This window comes from Gordionus sp. m RMFG-2023, chromosome 4 (genome assembly GCF_954871325.1).
Source record: "Gordionus sp. m RMFG-2023 chromosome 4, tfGorSpeb1-WG-v2, whole genome shotgun sequence".
NCBI classification, from domain to species: Eukaryota; Metazoa; Nematomorpha; class Gordioida; order Chordodea; family Parachordodidae; genus Gordionus; species Gordionus sp. m RMFG-2023.
This window is the reverse complement of record NC_088778.1, coordinates 15,799,957-15,825,688: the sequence shown is the minus strand read 5'-3', so window position 1 is coordinate 15,825,688 and position 25,732 is coordinate 15,799,957. Positions and strand designations below refer to the sequence as shown.

Genomic DNA, 25,732 nt, shown 5'->3' with positions numbered 1-25,732 from the left:
TTTCGTAACCCCTAATGTGTAAGCTCTATAACTTTTACTTCATCTTAAAATCATAATCACAATTTTCATTTATATTAAAGAAAAATGAATTCTCCGAATCGAAAATAGTATTCTTAAACGGAAAAAATAATAAAATTATTATATTATTGGGAAAAAGAAACTATATTATTATAAACTAAAAAAATAATAAAATTATTATATTATTGGGAAAAAGAAACTAAATTATTATAAACTAAAAAAATAATAAAATCATATTATATTATTGATCAAATCGACCATTTAATTATTTTCGACTAGAACAGTGCTAATATTTTGAGTGGAGGTTAAAAATAATAACTTAATCATATTTGGGGGGACCATGGTTACTAGTCCATAAAAATTAAGGTACAATAAAAAATGGATATAGTAAATTTTTCAAAGACTAGAAATTAATATTTAAGAAAAAAAATCTACTATTTTTTTATTAATATAGAAATTTAAGAAAAATAAATACCCAAGGTATTTATTAGCCTTTCGCGGTATGTATTGTAAAGGTTGTTAAAACGACCCAATTACGATTTTAGCCAAAATATAATGTAAGCCTTTAGATTTGGCAAATAGAGGTTCAACCCTTTCTGTCATCTATGAGCAAAATCTCCAAACTTACATAATATTATTTAGCCTATATCCTTAACTGGGTTGTTTTTAAAATCGACCTGAATCAAATTTATAGATTTTAAAAAAATAAATTATAAAAAAATGTTTAAAATTATTTGAGAAATTTTATGACCAGTGATAACACTATCAATATTTTTTTTAAATTTATAAATTCAAAATAAATTTTTTTAAAATTATTTTGTATGTTTTTAAATATCAGTAGTATCAGTCTGAAACCCAGCACTTTGAGATATGGGAAAAAATCGGATTTATATTAAATGAAGAATGATATAACGGATATAAGCTACATGAAAATATAAATTCTAATTGAATACAAATTAAAACTAACCTAAAATATGTATATTTCAATTTTTTTTATGAGTTTTTTATTTTGTAAATTTTTTTTAACTTGGTAAACTATTTATGAAGATGGATCATTATATATTTTTAAACATTATCATAGTTGCACCTGATACCAATTTTTTTTTTCAAGGACAAATGTAGGCTAAAAAATATTAAATTTATGTTCATTATCATTTTTGGGTATCGGTTAAAATAAAATTGAAGGTCTCCAACAGTATCGATCGATACCAAAGTTTATGTGCATTCTGAATATAAAATTCAAAATAATTTTACCTTTTGATCTTGCTTTCATTATATACGGCAGAATTATTTAAACCATGACCTTTATTCGAGGAAAAGTTTTAACATTATAGATATTAATTATAACTACCTTTAATTAACTTTTCACTATTGGAAAACTTAACATTATTATCAAATAATGTATGGTTATCGAAAACAGATCCGAATTTATTTTCTTCTATCAGTTGAATGAGTCTCTTTGTCAGAATCGTTTTTCTGCTTTTGGTGGCATATTTAAGGGCCAATTTTGCACTTTCGAGAGTAGGCATCATTTTGCAAACCTCGTAAGCTTTAAAGTCTTTATCCGTTTGGCAATACAGCTAGGAATTATTTGAAATATAATATTGCGCTTACAATAAATAGATATTAATTTAATGCTACCTTTAGAAATTATAAGTGTAACAAATTTTGAGCCATTCTGATTATATTTTATATTTGCCTCAAATAAAATGATTATCTAAATTTTTCAAAATAGATAAGTTATACTGTCTATAATTAAAAAAGGCTACTTAATTAAATTATCATTACAATCATGTTTGTTGAAATTTTATAATAATTTTACCCATTAAAAAAAATTACATAATATTAGTTTTAATTGTGTCACTTTTCTTGTAAAAATAATATTTTTAAAAATATATTTAAAAAATAAATATTTGTATTTGTATATATATTACAGCAAACAATTTGATCAAGTGATTGGACTGATTTGCTATGGCTCTTTTGAATTCATCATCATCTTCTGTAATCTTGTTTCGACTTGTATACCACGATAACCAATAATCGTTCTTGATTTGTGATACAAATTATTATGTATATAATTATCATATTAGGTTTAGATTTGTCATAAAACTTCATTATAGTGCTTACAAATTGAGCCATTGCGATTTATAGTGCGATTTAAGAGATATTTTTTAAAAGTATGCAGTCTTGTCTAATTTAAGGCAATATTAAAAATTTAAAATAATAAATGAATAGCAAGCTAATTTGCAACATTTTAATAATATATTTTAAGCAATGATCGAATCACGCTATTTGAAGGATATCTATCATTTGAAATTCAACATTTGAGATTCAATGCAGCTCAAAATCGTGTAATTTACCTATACTATATCATTTTTTTTTAAAAAAGAAGATTTAAACATACTCCTATCTTTATTTTTAAAAAACCGTTTTACAGTAAGGTATGGAATTTTCAATTTTAAGCAATTTGACAGGGGTCGTTGAGGGGAGGGGGATTAATAAGAGAGGGCAACATCAGCTCGGTCTGTACAAGGATCTGCATATATATTCTATAAACTCTGACAATCTATTAAATAAATATCCTAAATAAACCGAAACTAAACCGAACTATTAAACCGTTAAAATTCGGTATTTTTTATCGAAGCTAAACCGCTAAAAATTTTCCAGCCGAACCTGAACTGAAACGCTAAAATGCCTCTGAACCGGTTCGAGCGTCAAGATTTTATGCTTATTAAATAATGTATAAGTTATTATTAGTATATTGCAAAAATTTTAATTATATTCGAATTGTTTTAAAGATTATAATCAATCACATTTGATTGATAAGTGTCAATCATAACTTTTATTAACTCTAGTATATTGACATTTTGCAACATTTTTTAAATATTTTAAGCTTATAAATTATTTGATTGATAAGTGTCAATCATAATTTTTATAAACTCTAGTATATTGACATTTTTTAAATATTTTAAGCTTATAAATTATAATGCCTAGAGAAAAATTAAATCCAATATATAAATTATTTACATAGTATTATAAATGACACATCAAAATGTAATATTACTGATTGTAAAATAAATATGAAAGGCCATCATAAAGCAAATCTTGAGCGTCACATAAAAACAAACCAAACTCTATCACAACAAAGGCCTAATGAAATAAATAAGTAAGATGTCATCAAGCTAACAGACGATAGAAGAAGCATCAAACAATATCAGTAAAACTAAATAAAAAAATAATAATAGATCTGTACTGAATTGGTCATTTTTAATGGCAGACCATTCAAATTGATCGATGATAGCTCTTTAAAAAAAATCTTAATCCTATATTAGAAAGTATGGGTAATATTAAAATTAATTCTTAAACTATTCAATCTAATGTTGCAAAATTAGCCTTAAGTATTCGGCAAAATATAATTAAAGAGATAAATGGTAAGTTATTATCTCTAAAAATTGACTGTGTTACTCGTATAAACAGGTCCATTATTGTGATTAATTTTCAGTATATTCAGAAAGCAAAAATTGTTCTAAGAACACTAGCATCCCACTGCATAAAATTTATAACTCTTTTTAATAAAAGTATTAAATAACTATAATAACTGATAACGGGGCAAATCTTATTAAGATGGTAAAATTATTTATGGAGGATAATGAATATGACAATCAAATGTCTGAAAATGATGAAGAACAAATACAAATTGTCTGATATTACACTAGCAATGCCGGCCACCCAAGTTAGTGTGAAAAGATGTATTATCAAAATTTAATTTATACAATCTCCTTAAGGTTGTAATTTAAGCGAGACGAATCTTGAAAATATATTAATTTAATTATGCGGCTAAAGATAAAAATTTTAAGTAATAATCTGTGAATTCGCACTAATTGTTCATATTAAAATTAATTATTGATAATTATTTGTTATATTTATAAAGTAAACATTATTTTATAATGTGCAATAAATAAAAATGAATATGTTCCTTTATTTTAATGGAGAAATAAAAAATACATTATTCTCTATATATAATTCGAATGTAGGAATACAAAAGTGTTCAAACCGGATTTTTGAGGTTCGAACCGAATCGGTATTTTTATTTTTTACAAACCGAACCTGAACATTGAACCTCTATTTTTATCCGAATCAGAACCGATATTCGTTTCGTTTAATTTCTGATTACCATATCATTAGTATATGGGAATTCAAAAAATTTAATATTTAAATAAAAAATATACTTGTAATTTAGTATGCTCAAGATCCGGCTCATTAAGTGGCAATTGAAATGGTAGAATTAATACATTGGGTTTAGGGAGTGTTAAAGGATAATTTGAGCCTTTACAAAGAATAGCCCTATTGTTAAAATGATTTCTTTAAAATGTGCATCGAGTATTTTCCATCTAAAAACTCAATAAACCCTTTCCCTCAAACTTTTCCCATCAACTTATATATGTTGTATTCCATATTAAATCAACCAAAAAAAGTCGATTCTCAACCCGACCCCCTTCAATTTTTAAAAAAATTTGTATGTTGGTAGTATATACACTAACTAATAAAAATGTAAAATTTTACTTTTCAAATCGGCTTACTTCATGAGATATGGCCATCTTTATAAACGCGAAAATTCCAAAATACAGTATATTTAATTTTAAATATCTCAAAATTTAATAAAGCTTAAGGCATGATTTAAATTTTATTAAATAGCTCTAAAATAGCCCTTTAATATGATATAAAAATTATTTTATTAATAAAAAGTCTATTACCAAAAACCGGAAATAGAAAACCGGAAATAGCTATAAAATAAAAATTGCTCTTTTTTTTCTTTCAAATTTTTTTTACAAATAGACATTATACTTCTTAATATTTGTACAAAATTTTAGATTGGGACCATTACTGGGCCAATAGTTATTACGCTTTAAATATAAATAGTATGGCTTAAATCCTAAATTATACCAAATATATAGTAATTTACGAAACAAATAAAAAGAAAATTCCTTTATGATCGGGCAGATTATATTTTTTTATAAATGTTTCGGGCTGTGAGCCCACTAGTAGACATTATGTCAAATTTAACATATAAGTTTAGCGATTTTATTTTAGAGAGAAAATAATTGTAAAAATATTTATAACTTTATTTAGCTAATTATTTATATTACATGAATATCAAATGGAAAATTAATATTGTTATAAACATATTAAATTAAATAATATCATACATTAAATTATCTAATGAATTAGAATAACGTTTGACTTTCATTTTTCCATTAACTTTCATTGATATAAAATTATTCATACCTGGCATAAGTCTGCTGTTTTCGTCAGAATTATAAAATTCTATTACTTTATTTGCAATGTCATCCGGAATTATTATACTTGGTTTTATGATATTTGGGTTTGACAAAACATCCTTTTCTTCAACTAATTGTTTAGCTGTCCGGGCCATAAAATTTGTGGTTGAAAATTCCTTTTCAATTTTATCTCAAGAGTCCAAGATTTTGGTAAAACTGCTAAAATTTGTATTTTTTCATTGCGAGAACTTGTAGCAAATTTTTCTTTCAGTTGATTTATGATTTCGGCTTCATCTTTTTTTTGCTTGATCCTCTAGATTTATTTTAAAAACTTTTTTAATTTTTCCCTGAATTTTCAAAAATTTATTTACAGGATATTTTTTTTCATTTAACCTTTTCTTTTTAATAGGTGTCTCCCCTAAAAATGGCAAAGTTTCATTTAAAGTTGAAATTGAAGTATTAAAATCTGTATAAGAGTCGGGATTATTGCATGGTTGATCAGGTTCAGAATCGCTAAATGTTTCATTAATAGTTGAGGTAGAAGGTAAGTTAGAAATAGAAGGTAATGTGATCGGGATCGTAGAAGTAAAAGGTGAGATCAGATTTGTTGAATATTTTTTTAATTTTTTCCGGAAAGAGCTACAAATTTTTTGATTAATTGATAAGCTAGAATTAGTTCTATCATTCATTGTAAAACATTTCTAAGATCGTAACGTACTGAATGAGATTTTATTCTAAAGGGATTACAGCACTTTACTGGAATAGAAATATCTTTTCTAGACATTTAAATTTTTTGGTAAGGAATAAAAGATAGCTATTAATTTTATATAATTATTTTAAATTAAAAATAAATTGGATAATGAATACCGATAATTTAATTTTCTTAGAAAAATGGCTTTATAAAATTAATCATGACGGCTGTTGCTGTTGGAATTGAATTTGATTTTTATGATAATTATTTTATTTGATAATTAATTATAAGTAGAAAATAATCTAAGTGAAAATATATTTCTGACGATCACAAAGATAATTTTTTATCCGGCAAAGAAAATAATCTACATAATTCACTCATAAAATTGCCAGGTCAAAAATCTCGAATTTAAGAAGAAATTTTTTTTTAGGGGGGGGGGGGAATATAAATCTTAAGATAGGGTTTAGATTTCAGTTTTAATACTATTATTCACAAATATTATAACTTTTGTTAAAAAAATAATTACTCATTTCGTATAATATAGAATTTAAGCCATACTATTTATATTTAAAGCGTAATAACTATTAGCCCAGTAATGGTCCCAATCTAGGATTTTGTACAAATATTAAGATATATAATGTCTATTTGTTAAAAAATTTTTAAAGAAAAAAAAGGGCAATTTTTATTTTATAACCATTTGCTGTTTTCTATTTCCGGTTTTTGGTAATAAAATTATTTTTAATATAATAAATTTTATATCATATTAAAGGGCTATTCTAGAGTTATTTAATAAAATTTAAATTATACCTTTAGCTTAATTACTTTTTGAAATATTTAAAATTAAATATGGTGTATTTTGAACTTTTCGCGTTTCTAAAGATGGCCTTATCTCATGAAGTAAGCTATGTTAAAATTTTATATTATTGCTAGTTAGTGTATATACTACCATCATGCAAATTTTAAAAAAATTGCTAGTTAGTGTATATACTACCATCATGCAAATTTTAAAAAAAATCAAAGAGGGTCGGGTTGAATCTTCAGTTGATTTGATATGGAATACAACATATATATAGATATTTCCCATTCATTTCTTAATGAAAAATTGGCCTTATTTTATTTATTTCTCTAATTGTGGCTAGGTTAACAATATAATTTATTTATTTATCGTAATTTTATATACCATAGTAATATAAACTGATATTTAAATTTTTTCTAACTATCAGAATAAAGATTACAAAATTTTACCTGATCTGAGATGGGTCATCTTGTATTGACACGATCCAATAATTATCCGATTTATTTTTAACAATGGATTTAGTATTAGCTATAGATAACCAGGTTGCGCCACGGTCTAAAAGCAAACTAAATATGTGTCCACTTGATAGGGCGATAAAAAAATTATTTCTTTCGGAAAATCTAAAAGTATATATTTTTCTATAACTTTTAAAATTTATTTATAGCCAATTTTAACTATTGTGGTACCTACTAAAAATGGTTCTAAATATTTATTTTAAATGTAGTTCTGATTTCGTTTAAAGAGGTTATGGGTTTTGGCTCTGGTTATTAGATTGGATGGGGTTTCGCAGCCCTAAACTCTTGTTTTAATTCAAAGTGAATCTGCACTGGCAACTCAAAATTTAAAATGATAATTTTAAACAATATTATATTTTACAAGATTTTTTTCCCAATTTATATGATAATATATAGATATCTCATCAATTAAAAACAGATTGATTAATTAAATTTGCGATATTTTAATAATACCCAATCCAAGTAACTTTGTTATTACGAGAATCCTTAGATGGCACAGGTATCTTATAATCGCTCATGATGGTAGCATTATTCATCACATCGTATAGATAGAGGTACAAATTGACCGAATCTTTTATATTATTTTAAACAATAAATTGAAATAGTGTTTTATGATAAAGAAATAGATTTTCAAAATATTAGAAAAAAAGATATAAAATATTTGATGATGAGGTAAGTCCTCAATGCAAGTTGTAAAAAATTTGATAAAACTCAAAATAAAAGGATAAATTATTGAAATGCAATAATTTGAGATCGGTGTCATTGAGGAAAAAAGAGAGTAGATCTCTGATTTATTATTTGAATTAGTTTGAGTGGGGGTGTCTCCTCTATTAATGTAATAGCCTTAGAGTTTTGGGGAAGCTAGCAGTCAGTGTACAGTCCCAGATATAAAGTTAAGGATTTAAATCGAATCAATCCTTTAAAGATAATAGATTATCAATAAAATTTCCTTCTTGGATGTCCTCTTAGGATTGTTTATATAATATGATGACCGAATTGTAAAAATTATTTCCTATGGTCGAAATTAAATGTAAATGGATAACATGAAGGAAAATAAAAATAATATGGCAGATCTAACGTGGTTTTGAAACAATTTACAAATTACTTTTAAAGAATATTTATATAATTGTCAGTGGCTGGGCGTGTAATATTGTTAGAAACATGAGGTTAAATTATTTTTTAGATCATAAATTAAAAATATGCATGTATGGAAATATAATTAGAAAGAGATTTTATATAGATTATGAAATCAATGTATTCAAGAAGTAGTCGTGATACACTCTTTCTAATCTTTAAGTAGTCAAAAATGAAATCCTGACATGAGACTTTTCTGTGCCATTCATCCCAGTAATAGCCAACACTCTTGGCCATATAGCCCCAAAATTCAGAGCCGCCATAGGAAAGAATTTAAATTTTTGTGCACTTAAATTTTCTCATTTTATAAACGATATTAACATAAAAATAATCTGTATCTTTATTTCCCAAACCCTTACAAATATTAGTTTATGTTTATTAAGGTTAAATGATCTTGTAGAAAGTTTATGATCTCATGAAAATTTTTTATAATGAATTACCAGTGTAAATAATGGCTAATAAATTATCCCCCCCTTTAAGAGACACAATGTCTCCAGGAACATAAAAAGGTAGCCTTTGGATTCCTACAATATGGTATATTCTTATCATTCTAGCGTCTGTGGCAATGGCACACCAATTATGACCCAACGTGATCGCCTTAAACATTTTTAAAAAAATATTTTTTACTTAAAATCATGGATATCATCTGTTAAAAAAATATAAGAATTCAAATTTAATTTATACTGATATGTCAATAATTAACATATTAATATTCTAAACTTTTAAGCAGAGATGGATAGATGCCGTTTTTGCCGATATACCCCGATAGTGGTGAGTATTGGGCTGTTATCACCGATACTTATATTTAAAAAAAATTTTAAAAACTGATTACACAATAACTTAAGCATAGTTTATTGCATCCATTTTATAATTTTTAAAATAAAAATTAGTTTCTCAGTAGTATCTGGAAGAAGATTTTTTCTTCGTCATGAATAATCAATGTTGCTAAAAGTCATGGAATATTTGTTCAGATATAGTGAGCTGCCAATGATAGATTAAAATTATGAATTTAAGATTTCCTTTCTTTTCTGGATTGATAAGTTTTTTTCCATAGAATTGACTAGTGTTTTGAATCATTCCTGAAAATAAATACAACTTTGTACATTAGTAAGATAGGTTCTAAATTTATCCAAATTTTATTTTGAGAGTTCTAGCTCGAGAAGGTTATATTTTATGATGTTAAAACTTACTCAGATTTATTACCTTTATATAAATAATTAGCCGGTATTATTTTATTTTTTTTGAAAAAAAAATGAATAAGCTTTTAAAGCTTTATTTGAGTTTTTTTGAAACTTTAAGAATAAAAAAATGCTTATAGATTGAGTCTAAGAATTTTATTGTTATTTTTTCAATAAAAATAAAAACTTCACATTATAAACAACATTAACATATATTAAAAAAAATATCAATTGTAGCCGTTTATTTTGGTTCTACCCTATTCAAACACAAAATAAAACCTCATATTAAAGTTATATTTACTTCATTTTGTAAATATAATGTTAAATTCCCGATAAGATAATTTGTATGTGCATCCTGTGGCTGTTTTTAATTAACACCACGATTATATGTTTTTGAATAAAATAATGAGAATGATGTTCATGTGGGTTCAGAAAAGTTAGATATACTAAAACATTGCTGTATATGGGCATTTCTGTCATTGATCTGAAATATTTTCTTATGGAGTAAACTGATAACAGCAGTGTTTTTAAATTACATTTATTGTGTACAGATTTTTTTTAATGTTATTTTGAACAAAAATTTTTTTTTAATCTAAGAATATCTCAAGACATAGAGATCGAACTGCATATCCATAGATCTGTGCCTTTATAATATCAACTGTTTGTTTTTAATTGTAAAATTTTTGCATGTGGCCAAAAATCGCATTTTCTTGGTCGTTTTTAATATTTAAAAAAGGAAGGTATTTAAATATTTTAAATTGTTCTTCAATATTTTGAGTTTAATATTTGAACTAATTTCTGTGATAGTTTTCATCCTTTTTAATTATTATTTACATATTAAATATATTCTTGGATTATATATTTTATACTAAAATCTTAGTTGTTTTTATTCTTTAATTATCAAATACACAGTTTCAATTTTATTTCTCTAAATCATATTTTTATTAAAAATAAATTATATAAAAAATGCAACAAAAAATTATATATATCTGTTTAAAAAAATATATAACGCATATAATATATTTATTTATAATAACAACCAAATAATAATTTTTCCCTTTAACAAATGAGCGAAAAATACAAAAACATAATTTTTTTTATCTCTCCATAACAGATTTTTCAAAAGTGTAAGTCACACGGAATACTAAAATTTTATTTTTTAGAAGAGAGCCAAAAAGTAATAAGAGTATTTTTAAAAAAATATCGGTTCGAAAAAAACGGGTAAGCACGAGAACGGCATTTAAAAATTATTTTGTTAAATAAAAATGGACAAAAAATGTCACAATTTTTACGATAAATTATAAAAATATTTTATAAGAAAAAATATTTTCCAAAAAATTATTCAACTAAACTTTATAGGGAATAATTTGGCATCTATCAGTCAGGTACTTTAAAAGGTATTGGTGCATCTCTGCTTCTTATCGTAATTATATATTTCATTTTATGGAACTAAATATTAATTCATAATATTTTATTGTAATTATACTTGAATATTTTCGCCTTTAGGAAAAGTTACTTCCCATTCTTTATTCATATCCCAAGATGAGAAATGTAGGCATTTCAATGTGCTAATTTAAATAAATTCATATCATTTAAAAAATAATAAAATTTGAATAATAAAAAGGAGGAGATTCATCTAAGAAAATAATATCAGGTTGTTTCACGCTTCTAAAATTTCCGATCATAAAATGGGTTTAAAGCTGACAATTATAATATATCTCTACCACAAAATTTCAATTTCTTATAAATATTTTGGTTTTGTAAGAAAGTGTACATGAAATATCATATTAGATATAGTATAATACTACTGATCATCCGAATTCTGATAAGCTAAAATAACAGCTTGTTCCGACATATCTGCTATGGAAATATTGTCATTTTTATTAGCTAGCCTCATGGAATGATGAATAGATTTGTCAAAGAATTCAATTTCTATAGTATTATTTTGATAATCTTGACTATCTTCATCGGCAAAGGATTGAATCATTCCTACACTGTTCCATACCTTATTTTATAAAATATATATAATTCAGTAATTAGAGGTTAAAAGAAAGAGCTTAAAAAATGAATATATTTTAAAGTAATTGCCAATTGCTCGGGAGGGACAAATGTTTGCAACACACCTAAATTTATAATTAATATTCTCTATTTGGGTAAAACTTATTAAATCATTTTTATTTTTTAAACTAACCAAGTAATGATCCCCTAAATAGCCTGGAGTCGATCCAGGTTGAAAAGCTTTTTGATTGATTCTGCTTTCTCTCAGTCCAAAATTTTTACCTCTACCACTTCTATCATCTTCCTTGCTACCCACTATAATATCATCATTACAATCTTTGCAAATTTTTTTATCCAATTTTTCCTCGATGTAACTTATCACGGTGGCCTTATCAATGGTATTTTTTTCTATCACATTTTTTTTATCTATGGTATTACCATAAGATGATTTTAATGTTTGATAATATTTGGCCTTCACTTTGCCTATGTCAGAAAAATCGTTATCATAATCGATATTCGCTTCTTTATAATTTTTTTGAAATGGGGTTTTGGTGCCATTATCTATAAACTCATCTTCGCTTATCAAACCGATGGGGTTCATTTTGGATGCCTCTTTAAAATAATCACCAAATTTTTTGGGACTTTGCTTGGATGAAACGGCTGTATAAAAAAGAGTATTTTATTTATATTTTAGAATTTATAAATTTAAATATTTTCTTAAGATCGATATGTCAAAATAATGTCTAAATTTAATATCCAAAATATAATTATTTCCGTTTTTTAATTTAATTATAATCATATGTACTCATTTTTTAAACATAATACTAAATTATTTTTTTAAAAGCATTTTATAACTAATTTTACGATTTATATCCTGAAAATTTTCTGATTCTTGTTCTGTAGGAATGTTTAAATCTGTATCTAAATCTTCCTTTTCTTTAATAATTGCATCTAAGTCATCTAAATCGTCGTATTCATATCCCTATTTTAAATATATAATCTATATTCATTCATTAATTTTTAACATGGAAATCAGATATGTTCCAGGATCAGAACTTTGCTAAAAATATGAGAATTTCTATTTAACTTATTACATTAATAATAAATGTAATATTTATAATCCCATAAATATTCATTTCTAATTTTTTTATTGCCAGGTTGTTATACCCATTTATAATTATATATTATAGGTATGGGATTTAAAATTACAAAAACATTATTATCAAATTTATATTGATATTACATCCCGGCATGTTAAGCTATTTTGTCCAGTCAGATCCATTGAGATTTTTTATAAAAATTAACCTAGCCCAATCCGTAAAACAAATTATAAATCAATTTTTTTTGGCACTCTCGTATCAGCCAAAGAAGTCAAAATATTATTTATTTTTTTAATTAATTCTTTTAATTCATTTTTTTTATTTAATAAAATTTTGCATCAGCCCTACCAATTAAAATATTTTGCATGAGTTGCCACGCATTTAAAATCTACATAAACAAATAAATTTGATAACTATCTACTACTGTATTACACTGCTTACAGATTTAAAATTTAGTTGGAGAATTTACATGTCCTTAAAAACAGAAATCTTACAAAAGTGGAGTTATATTTTGTTAACAATAAGAAAATGTGTTATTGCTGGGGATGTAGCTTCATCTAAAAGCATATCATGTTCCTTTTTTTGTTTTCTAAATATATGTTACCCATCTATTTTTAAAATAAGGATGTGAGTTGCTAAAAACCCTCTTATACTTTCCTTCTAAAATCAAATGACATGTAGAGGATGTGGGCATTGTCAGTGTTACAGATTCACTAAAATATACTATAAACATGGCTCAATAAAAAAAACTCAGTGGAACTGGAATATATTCTTCTTCTAGTTCTATATCATTATCTTCTTCAAAAAAATTAATATTTATTTCTTTGGTTTCTCCTGCTCATTTTAAAAATAAAATGGGATTGGATATTAATTTTTCGCTAACTCAGGTCATTAATTTACAGGCTCGGCCTCAATACACGAATCATATAATTTAAATAAATCTGTGTCATGCCCCGGGTTTGAAAATATAAAACCCGGACTAGGATTTTTTTTAAAAAATCCGTATAATGTGGATTTACATTTAAAATTCAATTTATAATTAGAAAAATTAGAAAAATTATTTCTATTTATCTGAAATCTTAATTAATATAAAATACTTTTATTTAGTAATTAAAATAAAAGTTCAAATAAATACTAAATACAAATAAGAATTTTTATTGATTATTTTAAAAACAAGTATTCGTGTTTCTGCCTAACCCTGATTAATAATAAAAAATATATGTACTATTTGAATTTTGGGATTTATATAAAAATTATGATTGAAGAGATAAAAGGAAAACAATTTTTTTTTATATAAACAGTTCGTACTAGTGTTCCTTAATCGGCTAAAAACTACACCTTAATTAGACTAAGACTAAAAATCGGCTAAAACTACATTTGTGATGTGCACGTCTAAAATTTTAAGCAAAAAATATTTTAGTTCAAAAAGATATTTTGATTTAATAAGAATTTTAAATCTTCTTTGTAAATAAATTTGTTTTTGAGGAATTCTTTTGCGCATTTATTTATATAAATAAACAACTTTTAGGTGAAATTTATCTTTCTTTTTTTTAATCATTTTTGTTATTAAAAGATGTGGTTTTTTTCTAAATAATTTTTTAAAAATATTTATATTAAAAATTTTTTTTATTTTATAATACTATTATAACGATAATATTTTAATGTCACAATTGTCATATTCGTTATTTTTTAATATTTTTTGACACAAAAGGGTATTTATATTGTAAAGATGTTAAATTATAAATTTAATAAAGATGTTCTTTGGAAAAATGACAATTGTCATATTCGTTATTTTTAAAGTTTTTGAATTTTATTGACGTAAATGGGCTAAAATAAGTTTTGCTAACATGTTTAAATAAAACTTTAGTGAGGATGTACCCTAGATAAGTGACAATTGTCATAATTATTTTTAAAGTTTTTGGAATTTTTTTGATGAAAAGTGGTAAAAATATAGATTGTAAGCATGCTAAATTAAAATTTCATAAAGATTATATCATAGAAAAGTGACAATTGTCATAATCGTTATTTTTAAAGTTTTTTTGAATTTTTTAGACGAAAATAGGTTAAAATAAATTTTGGTAACATTTTTAAATAAAACTTTAGTTAGGATGTACCCTAGATAAGTGATAATTGTCATAATCGTTACTTTTAAAGTTTTTTAATTTTTTTTGATGCAAGTTGTCTCAAATACTCCACGACCCTCCTCATGTTTACAGAGAGACTGGGATATTCCACTCAACCAAGGTTCCGTCGCTTACCTAAAATCGAGCCTTCACGACGACGATCTCAGTTTTTCACTTATTGAACCAAGGATCCGGTTACAAGTTTCTGGAAACCATACCCTCCAGCATCCTCGATTTGTTGCTATTCGCTGACGAGCTAAGATTTGCTATTGGACTACGGCTCAATTGCGAAATTGTTCTATCGTACCAATGCAAACATTGCGAAATTAGCGTCGAGCGCAAGGGTAGACACTGCCTCCATTGTCGCTTTTATCGTGGCCGTTTTTCACAGCATACCAAATGCAATGACATCATATTACGCGCCCTCAAATCAGGCGGCATTCCATTTAGACTTGAACCAACCGGAATTTTTAGAACCGATGGGAAACGTCATGATGGAATGTCCTTGATTCCTTGGTCAAGGGGTCAGCTTCTGGTTTGGGATTCCACCTGCATTGACCCAAATGCACCATCAAACCTTAACGTCGATGCCCTCGCCCTCGCAGAATCTCGGAAAACCACACAGTACAGTTCCTTAGACCCTTCTTTCCTATTCATACCCATCGCCTGCTCCATTCTCACCATTTTCGGCAGCAAAGCTCAACGTTTTTCCAAAGAATTAGCCAAACGGATCCGCGAAAAACCCGATCAGCCTAAGGAATCGCTATTCTTACGCCAAAGACTTGCTACCGCCATCATCCGCTCTAACTATCTAAGCTTCATCTCTTCCATTGAATAACCTTCCATATTCCAAACTTCCTTTTTTTTCCCCGTAAATTCTATTTCTACATTTTTCACCTTTATTTATTTTACCTTTTGAAAAAATTAATTATTTGTTACTACATTTTGACAACATATATCAGTAAATATTCAAATATAGTAACCCATGACCGAAAAAAAAAATAAAATAGATTGTAAACATGTTAAATTAAAATTTCATAAAGATTTACCATAGAAAAGTGACAATCATCATAATATTTAAAGTTTTTTAATTTTTCTTGACGCAAATGGGTAAAAATATAGATTGTAAGCATGTTTAAATTAAAATTTCATAAAGATGTACCATAGAAAAGTAACAATTATCATAATCGTTATTTTTAAAAATTTTTGTATTTTTTTGACGAAAATAGGAGTTATCTAACATGTTTAAATAAAACTTCAGCGAAGATGTAAACTAGGTAAATGACAATTGTCATAATCGTTATTTTTAAAGATTTTGAATTTTTTTTGACGCAAATGGGTAGAAATATAGATTGTAAACATGTTAAATTAAAATTTCATGAAGATGTACTATGGAAAAGTGACAATTGTCATAATCGTTATTATCAAAATTTTTGATTTTTTTTGATGTATCTATTCTTTTTTTTCTAATTTACTATCTATTCTTTTTCTCTTACTGCACTTTTAAGCTTAACGCCTTTTACAATACTTTCTTATCAGGCACGTATGCAGCGTGGGGGGGGGGGCAAATTCCCCCCCTCCAAGCCAAAAAATGCAGATGTCGGAATTTTTCAAAAATATTATTGTTTATATTAATTTATATTTGTTAATATTTATTCTTATCTCATAAATATATACTTAATTACATTTATTTATCACATTCATCTAATAAGTTATTTTATCTATTAATTTTGATTTCAAGTTTTCCTTGGCGTAATATTTACTTATTATTTTCAAAATTTTAGTGGCGTATTATTTATCTACCATTTTCAAATTTCTAGTCAAATAATAATTATTTCTGAAATTGTCCAATAGGGAGAAATTAATTGCAACCATGTCCAAAGAGATAGAGTCTCCGCCATAACAGCTTTTATGGAGTTAGAAGAGCCGATTATTTGCTATTACAGAAATACACAATGGCCTGAAAGAAATATTTCCTCAGAAGCAAGAAAATTATTGGATTCAGTGCTTATTCCAAATATTTTTTTCTCATTAGAATGTATTATTTAATTGTACAACTATTTTATGTTTTACTTTTCAAAAACATGACATTGACTTGATTAAGAAGATGAGAATAGTGGAGAGCATTTAGAATTCAAGGAAATTAGGGCTAATGTTGATGAAGAATTTCATATATATGTTATTGTTGAGTCAAAAGCAGAGCTATACGTGTTTAATATTTGTCTCGCTCGCCTTGCAGCAAGGCAAGCTCATAGTTAAAACATTAATATAGGATCAGTAGAAGAGTATATCTTAGATACAGATACATTTATAACCCAAATAAATGAATGGTTTTTAATTCATCATGCAGCACTCAATTACTGTTGTAATATGTAAATTTACTTTGAAATAAAATCGAGAAAAAAGAAGTAATATTCAAATCGACTGTAAAACCGAAAAACGAAACGAATTATTATATTATTTGAATAAAGACGATGTAAATGATAGTATAGAAAAGTATATATAATCGAGAATATTTTTGTTAAAAATTATTATGAATTAGCGAACATCATTTTTAATCTTTAAATTTTAATTTTTTTATTTTAGTTATGATTATGTAATTACAATTTATATTAATTAATAAATATAGTAGTTAATTTATTTATACTATTTATTTATATTCTCTTTAATTCTCAACTACAACATTTGTTACCGAAACATTATGTTCTATGGGCATATTCAGTCTAAATAACTTTTCATTATTTGACAATTACTTCCACAAAAGCCTTTCCAACCTTTTTCAGATGGTGATAGAAAAAAAAAATATTTGTTAGATTTTATCAAGAGAATGTTAAAGTATCTTATGATGCCTTATTAGCTGAATAACTATGTTTATAAGATTAACTATGGTTGATATAGTTCCAAAAAATACTATGGATGCTCTGCATTATTTCAAACACATTTTAGATTATATTCCCAATGTATTAAAAGGGTTTATATATATTAGCAACTCTTGCTATTAGGAAACTAATGAGAGAACATTCTCTTTTTTAAGAGGAATAACAAAGCCCTGCAGAGGTAGCATTTGCAGGGCACGGCCCGGGTTTTTTTTAAAAAAATTTTAGGCCCTGTCCGGCCTTTTTTTTAAATAAAATTTTCAGGCCCGGCACGGATTTTTTAAAGTAAATTATATTTATTTTTGATTTTTATAGCTAATAATAACGATTTCAAATATAGGCTGTTTTAAAATATACAGCCCCCGGCCTGGGTGTTTTTTTTTAAAAAATTTAGGCCCAGCCTGGGTGTTTTTTTAAAAAAATTTCCGGCCTGCCCGGTCATATTTAATTAAAATACAGTCCGGCCCGGGGGCGGGGCCTGCAGGTCTCTAAATTACATACCAAGAAGTACAACTTCTGAAAGTAGATTGAAAGGTTTGGATCTTAAGAATATTCATAGGCATTTGACGACAAGCAAGGATGAGATAATTTAAAAATCAGCTCAATCCCAACGAAGATTGGATTTTACATGGTAAATATATAACATACAAAATACAATTATTTCTAAGAAATTTTTTGTGAATTAATTTATATTTCCAACATTTAAATTTTTAATACTTTATATATAAATTTTAAAGGCTCATAAAATTCCTATTTTGAGTCATTTAAGTGATTCACATTAATTTAAATTAGTGTATTAGATATAACTATTAGTCCTAATATTAAGCTTGATATTTTTTAAAAACAATAATATTTCTTAAAAAATTTTATTATGCCCCCCCCAAACTAAATTTCTGCGTACGCGCCTGTTTCTTATTTTTCAAATTAAACATATAATTATTTTCTTACTTGTAATAATTTTTTCTTTCTTCTTTTCTTTTGAACAAAAATTTAATTTTTTTCTCTTTTGAACCAAAAAAAAAATTTCTAAAAAAATAGACAACAATATTCAAATAATGAAGAAAATCTGGAAAAATGACAACTGTTTTTTATTTCGTTTTTATCTATATACATATATATCTACTGCAAAAAAAATATAAATTGATTAATAATATAATTAATCTAAAAAGAGCAATTTTTATATAAATCCTTTAATAATAATATTTTAAAAGAATGACTGCGCAAAAAAAATCAAAAAAATATTCTTCATAGACAAAAAATGACTATGCAATTTATCATAAAAATGACTCTACACTTTACATAAAAAACGATATACATAACACTAACATGTTTAAATAAAACTTCAGTGAGGATGTACCCTAGATAAATGATAATTGTCATAATTTTTATTAAGTTTTTTTGACTCAAATGGCCAAAAATACAGATTGTAAACATGTTAAATTAAAAATTCATGAAGATGTAGCATGGAAAAGTAATTGTCACTTATCGATGGTATTTCTTCATTAAATTTTTTATTTAACATGCTAACAATCTATATTTTTGCCCATTTGGGTCAAAAAAATTCAAAAACTTTAAAAATAACAATTATGACATTTTTCACTTTTCTATGGTATATCTTCATGAAATTTTAATTTAACATGTTTACAATCTATATTTTTACCCATTTTAAAAACTTTAAAAATTATCATTATGATAATTGTCACTTATCTAGGATACATCTTCACTGAAGTTTTATTTTAACATGTTAAAAATACATATTTTTGCCGATTAGTGTCTAAATAAATCTAAAATATTTAAAAATACCCTTAATGATTGTCATTTTTCCAAGAAACATCTTCATTTAATTTATAATTTAACATCTATAAAATATAAATTATATTTTTACCCTTTTGTGTCATAAAATTTCAAAAATGTTAAAAAATAATGAATATGACAATTGTAACTTTAAAATATTTTTCTGAAAAATTTTTTTATTTTTTTTATGATATTTTTTTATGATAATTCTTTTTATATTATTTTTTTTTGAAATAAAAATATCAATTTTTTATTGAAGATATTTTAAAAAAGTTTTTTCTACATATTTTTATTTAAGATATTTTAAAAAAGGTTTTCTACAAATTTTTATATTAAAAAAGCTTTTTCTATAAAATTTAGGAGTAAAATATAGAAATTTTTAATTCCGTAATTTTTTCAACAAAATATGGTATTAGGAGTAAAATATAGGAATTCTTAATTCCGCAGCGTATATATACGGGGGAGGGAGTGGGGTTGGAGAATTTTGCCTACGAATTTAATTTTTTATTTAAGATATTTTAAAATAGATCAATTATTTCCACTATCGGGTCAATCATTCGCAAAATTTTATTGATCCACATGACAGATCAATCAGCTCAGCACCCAAGAAGTCGAAAGGCTTTGGCGGGATCTAAAAGCTAACTATAAAAGGATAGGGATAACATTCATGAATATCTACTGGAATATAGATATTTTAGAAAATATCGATTGTTAGATCGTTTTGATATTTTTATTCATTTTATAAACGACTGTATAAATTTCAATAATATATTTCAATTTAATGAATAAAATTGCGTTATTTAATACTTATATCGTGTATAAATTTTAATCCTATATTTCGATTTAATCCTTCACTACAAAGGTTAAAAAAAATCACAACTTCAAAGGGTCTATTTCACCCCTAACAAAATTAAATAAAACATATGCTGCGGAATTAAGAATTCCTTTATTTTATCGCTAATACTTTTTTAATATAAAAATTTGTAGAAAAAACTTTTTTAAAATATCTTAAATAAAATAAAAATATGTAGAAAAAACTTTTTTAAAATATCTTAAATAAAAAATTGATATATTAATTTCAAAAAAAATAATAACATAAAAAAAAATTATCATAAAAAAATAACATAAAAATAAAATAAAAAATATACCCCCACCCCGTAAGTGGCGATAACCTATTTTTTTTATTAAAAAAACCATCAAATATATAAATCCATTTTCATTTCATAATATAATAGTAGATAAAAAATATTAAATCATATCATATGTTTATTTGTTGATGATAATAAAATATTTACATTAAATATAAATAAAATATATTATTTTACTAAAAATAAATAAAAATTAATGCTAGGCATATCTCATGGAAGGCTGACGGACGATTAGCCATGCAGAATTTTTGACTAATTTAGTTTTAGCCGATTTTTAAGCTTAGCCTAATTAGGATTAGCCTATTTTTAGGCTAAACCTAATTTTAGCCGATTTTTTCATCTAAAATCTGGGTTAAGCCGTTTTGTAGTCGGCTAAAATTAGCCGATTACACAACACTAGTTCGTACTTTTAAAAGTAATGTAACGGTGTTACTCTTTTAAAAAAATAACTTTGTTGAGTAGTGTCGACAGCTCAAATTATAAGTTAAAGTGTTATATAAATAAATATACTCCAATTTCATCATCTCGATGTGGGATGTCGCGAAGTTTAATTACATCTTTAATATGTCCCAATCCCCCCTAAAAATATAATATGTAATTGATAAATTATATATTCAATAAAATATTTACATTCATATCAGTCAACGCTATATGGTATGATTGGCTAAGAAGATCGTTAATCCACCTTAATTCACAGATTGGTATTTCTTTATTCAAGTTAAAGCTAAAATTATTTTTAAACATAGAATTGTTATTATTCTTTATGGTAAAATTTTAATATGGAACTTATTTTATATTAATATTTTTCTATAATCGTAACACAGACCAGGTTTTACGTTCAAGAAAATTAATTAAATACTCTAATCCTTGCATATAGACATTTTTGTATCTAGACGTTTGAAAATTTCTATTTTCAATTATAAAAGTATTCTTGTTATTACTTTACTTAACAATAGCTCAACCTTATAGCTTGAGACAAAAAATTCAGCTTATAACCGTTTTAAATCATAATCAATCCATCTTATTTTGGTATCACTTTTCCAAATCACAAAATATTTGACTACTTTTTTCGGTTATCGCTACTAAATTATAAGATATCAAGTCCACCCCCAAAGGGAAATCAAAATTTTAGCCAAAATATTACTAAGCCTCAAAATTTCGCCAATAGATGTCTAGTTTTCTGTTATCTATGGAAAAAATTCCAAAGCTTGGATAATTTACTTTAGGCTAAAATATCAGAGACATCGAGTCTCATGTTGATTTTTATAATGATGATAGTAAATTTTTTTAAGAAATTTCGTTTATTAATTTTTTTTATTATAATTGCTTTGGTGCTTCGAGATTTTTCATTCTATCTAAAATCTTGATAATAATTTTAGTAATTTCATATTTTGATAACCTTTTTATTTATACTTACTTAACGGATGGAAGATTAAACTCAAATGTATATACATTGACTAAGAATTAGTGTTTTCAAAAGTTTGACAAACTTTATGTTTATTAGAACTGCATGTTAATATGGTTCAGATTCATATTAAATTTTTCAAAATAAATATTAGCATAATAAAAAAATATAAAAACACTAAGTATCAGAGACCTGCAGGCTCGGCCCTAAGCCCAGATGCACATGGGCTGTATTTCAATATTTTAAAAATATATACAGGCAAGCCGGGCCGGGCCGTATATTTTCAAACCATAAATCTAAAATCGCCATTATTAGCTATAAAAATTATAAAATATTTTTTAAAAATCTGGAACAGGCCTGAAAATATAAAACCAGGTCTCTAATAATTATATTAATTCTTTTACTTCTATATCTATCAAATAACCCGAAATGAATAACCGATATATATAATGATCGTAGAAGCATAAGATTAAAAAATATTTTTAATCGGGGAAAAAGAAACCTAAATATATTTTTGATTCGTAATTTTAAATCTAGAAAAACTGATTTATGAATTAATCACCCAAATATTCACTTCTATTATGTTTGTTCTCGCATGAGCCAATTTTTTCTTATTTTGCCAGTAATGTGGTGTTCTTTAAACAATCTACTAAAGGATTGAACATTAATGTAATAAATATGCACTCATTATTGATATAAGTTTCAAAGTTAATATTTACAGAAGTTTGCTTGATTTCACGCTTAATGTGATATATATTTCATTGCTTATAATATGGTTACTTTTATGGGTGGGGAAACTGATTGAAGTATTAATAAGTACTAGTCATGTACTAAATATTAGCTCAAACCAGATATTTAATTTTCTAAATTTTCCATATTTATCGTGATACCAATTTTGACCATTTTTCTTACTTTTGCTAATAACCTTTTTCTTTATATTTTCTAGCCAACGGATTAAAATAATATATAATTAACATGAAACATTAATTAAATTTTCAGAAAATATGTCATTAATTAATCGTAAGGTTAACCAAAATTTTGTTACTAATAATTTTTCCTTTATTTGGCTACTTATTGGTTAAAGCACTCATTGGGACTAAAGCAACTGTTCAGCCAACTTTAATGGCAATGATATTCAGATATTACCTATAAAATATTAATCATCAGGGGAAAATCAATAAAATCTAATCTAATTTTTTTATAGGAGGCCAGACAATAAAGGTTTGGGGATGAAGCCCTAAAAATTTGTCATAACCCCTTTCTTGGATAAATCATGACTACACTACAGCACCTATATGTTTAAAATTATTGGTCTTCTCCACAAATATGTACTTTGACAACAATTTATTTTATTGTATTTCCATGATTCGATTGTACTGTTTTATTTCATATTTTTGGACTTAGTTCCAAATAAAGAAACTTATTAGTACAGAATATTATTAATCTGAAAAGTATCAATTTTCATGAAATTAAGCAAAAGGACTTAGTTCCAAATAAAGAAACTTATTAGTACAGAATATTATTAATCTGAAAAGTATCAATTTTCATGAAATTAAGCAAAACAATTTTTTATATTAGATAAAATGTCTAATGATGACTTTAACAATAAGGTCTATGTTATTTATAATTTTTAGCAAGTTATTCCCCAATTTTCTACAGGAATTTTTCCGATAATTTTTAGTTTTAAGTTCTTTCCCGATTTACATTTTCCAGTGGGCTCTTTCCTAAAGGTTTTTTTCAGCGGCTTTTCTTTTATTGATTACGGGAATTTATACATATATATATATTTATTTTTAAAATATAACAAAGAATTTAAATACTCTTTTTAAAATATAAATTAAATTCTATATTTAGATTTCATTATAAAATTACTGTTTAATGCAATGTTTTGTTTTGATATCAAAAATCACTATTTTTCCTAAAATATCACCACAGGCTAGATATTTACCACAATGCGAAAATCTAACAACATTAATAATCTATAAATTTATATAAAATTTTCTTAATATGCAAAATTACACCTACCGTTTTGAGAATTATATGTCTAAGGATACAATGTACAGTCCAACTTTGTATTTCGTACAATTTAATTTCATTTTCAAGGGGTATAGCTAAAAACTTAGATAAATAAGAGTATATAACATCAGTACATAAATTTACTAAATATATTAATAGAGTAATAAATATATTAAATCTGAGAAATTGTAAAAAAATTCATTTCCAATCCTCTCATATACGGTAATGACATTACTATTAACATAGACTGATTATTTATTCATTAGAATGCATTAAAAAGTGTATACACATTAAATACCATAATTAACAATATTCATTTACAATATTATATAGATACTATATTAACCAATAATATTCCTGATTGACAAATCACCAATTTACAATATGCAGTGAAAGGCATTTAGACGAAAATGGATTGAGTTTTATCATCAAACAAGACTAGTAGCCTCAACTTGAGGAAACATTTAAAAGTAATATATCAAACAAATTTTATATCCATGTGTAGCCCAATCCTTAATCTATATCATGAAATTTGAATCAAAGCTGTATCTTAACAGTTTTTGCGCTAATGAGTTTATGCGAAAGTTGATTTTCTAGCCCTGTCCAAACATAGTATGTTTAAACTGTCATAAGATATATTATAAATTAAAAATATCAATAATTACTATAAACATCTTATTTTATCATAAGACTCATCTAATTGATGGTCTTTATTTAAACACTCATCTATTTATATATTTATAAATTTACATCAAAACATGCTAAAAATATTTATTTTAATCCTTTCACATTTTAACCAATTTTGTGAGAAATTGGTTCAATAGAAAAAAAGTTAAAGGGTGATGTCCTGACCATTTGGCAAACATGCCCATCCACTTATCCCTTATATAATTTTTATTCTAACTATTAATATTAGTGTTGTTAAATAGTCGAGTTCTCCCGACTTCGACTCCGAGTTTTGAGTCGATTAGTCGAGTTTTAAGTCGATTAGTGGACTCATTTTTACAACTCGACTTCTGAACTTGAGTCGTGAACTCAAGTCGCGACTCGAGTTATGAATTTTAGTCGTGAACTCAGCAGGTTAACTTAAATTTTATGAAACTCGATTACTTATATTATTGTTGTTAATTGTTGGTTGTTTAATACCCAGACCTGGCACTTGGCTCTAAAATCGACTGGCATGAACCCCGAGCACAGACACATATATTTTAATATTTCTTATTGAACTTATTAAAGTATATAAATATATGGTTATTAGAGGTATAAATCGATAGATAATTTAAAAAACCTATTGAATAGGCAACAAGCCAAGCGCTACCTCTCGATGGGTGAAGCTATTACTAGGGGGGGGGGGCAGGATTAATTTTATGTATCAAATAAGACTAGTTCTACCTTAATATGGTGAATATGAGTATAACCTGATGGAGGGGGAAATATTTGATATAGTTACTCATATAATTGAACTCATAGGCGTAGCCAGGGGAAAGGGGGGACAAGGGGAAATTCCCCCCCCCTTCAGAAATTTATCACTTTCTATGAATATCATTTTAAGCTAATAAAAAATATCCCCCTTAGTCCTCCCCCCACTCCCTGACCCCCAAAAATGTATGCATATATCTTAAACAATAATTTGAAAGAAAGAATGTTAAAGTTGATATTTT

At 25.7% G+C, this 25,732-nt stretch overlaps 1 protein-coding gene across 1 annotated transcript; it reads right to left on the bottom strand.

Moving 5' to 3' along the window:
* Positions 1–1,111: 1,111 nt before the first annotated feature.
* LOC135928666 (WD repeat and HMG-box DNA-binding protein 1-like) lies at positions 1,112–24,471 on the bottom strand. Its single transcript, XM_065465122.1, has 16 exons — positions 24,418–24,471; positions 24,081–24,173; positions 23,928–24,034; positions 21,281–21,374; positions 21,161–21,229; positions 12,474–12,591; positions 11,803–12,269; positions 11,417–11,616; positions 11,098–11,179; positions 8,874–9,030; positions 7,753–7,870; positions 7,234–7,404; positions 4,248–4,362; positions 1,953–2,063; positions 1,370–1,598; positions 1,112–1,321 (listed from the first exon to the last, which is right to left on the bottom strand). Exons 1-16 carry the CDS (start codon positions 24,469–24,471, stop codon positions 1,269–1,271), a joined length of 2,238 nt encoding a protein of 745 aa, XP_065321194.1. The 3' UTR covers positions 1,112–1,268.
* Positions 24,472–25,732: the final 1,261 nt, after the last annotated feature.

Coding starts and splice junctions, on each gene's coding strand:
- LOC135928666 (XM_065465122.1), bottom strand. CDS start 24,471: ATGCCTTTCACTGCATATTGTAAATTGGTGATTTGTCAATCAGGAATA. Junction 7,871..8,873: donor ATTAGCCATTATTTACACTG/GTAATTCATTAT, acceptor ATAATATAAAAG/ATTCGGTCAATTTGTACCTC. Junction 4,363..7,233: donor GATGACCCATCTCAGATCAG/GTAAAATTTTGT, acceptor TTTTAACAATAG/GGCTATTCTTTGTAAAGGCT.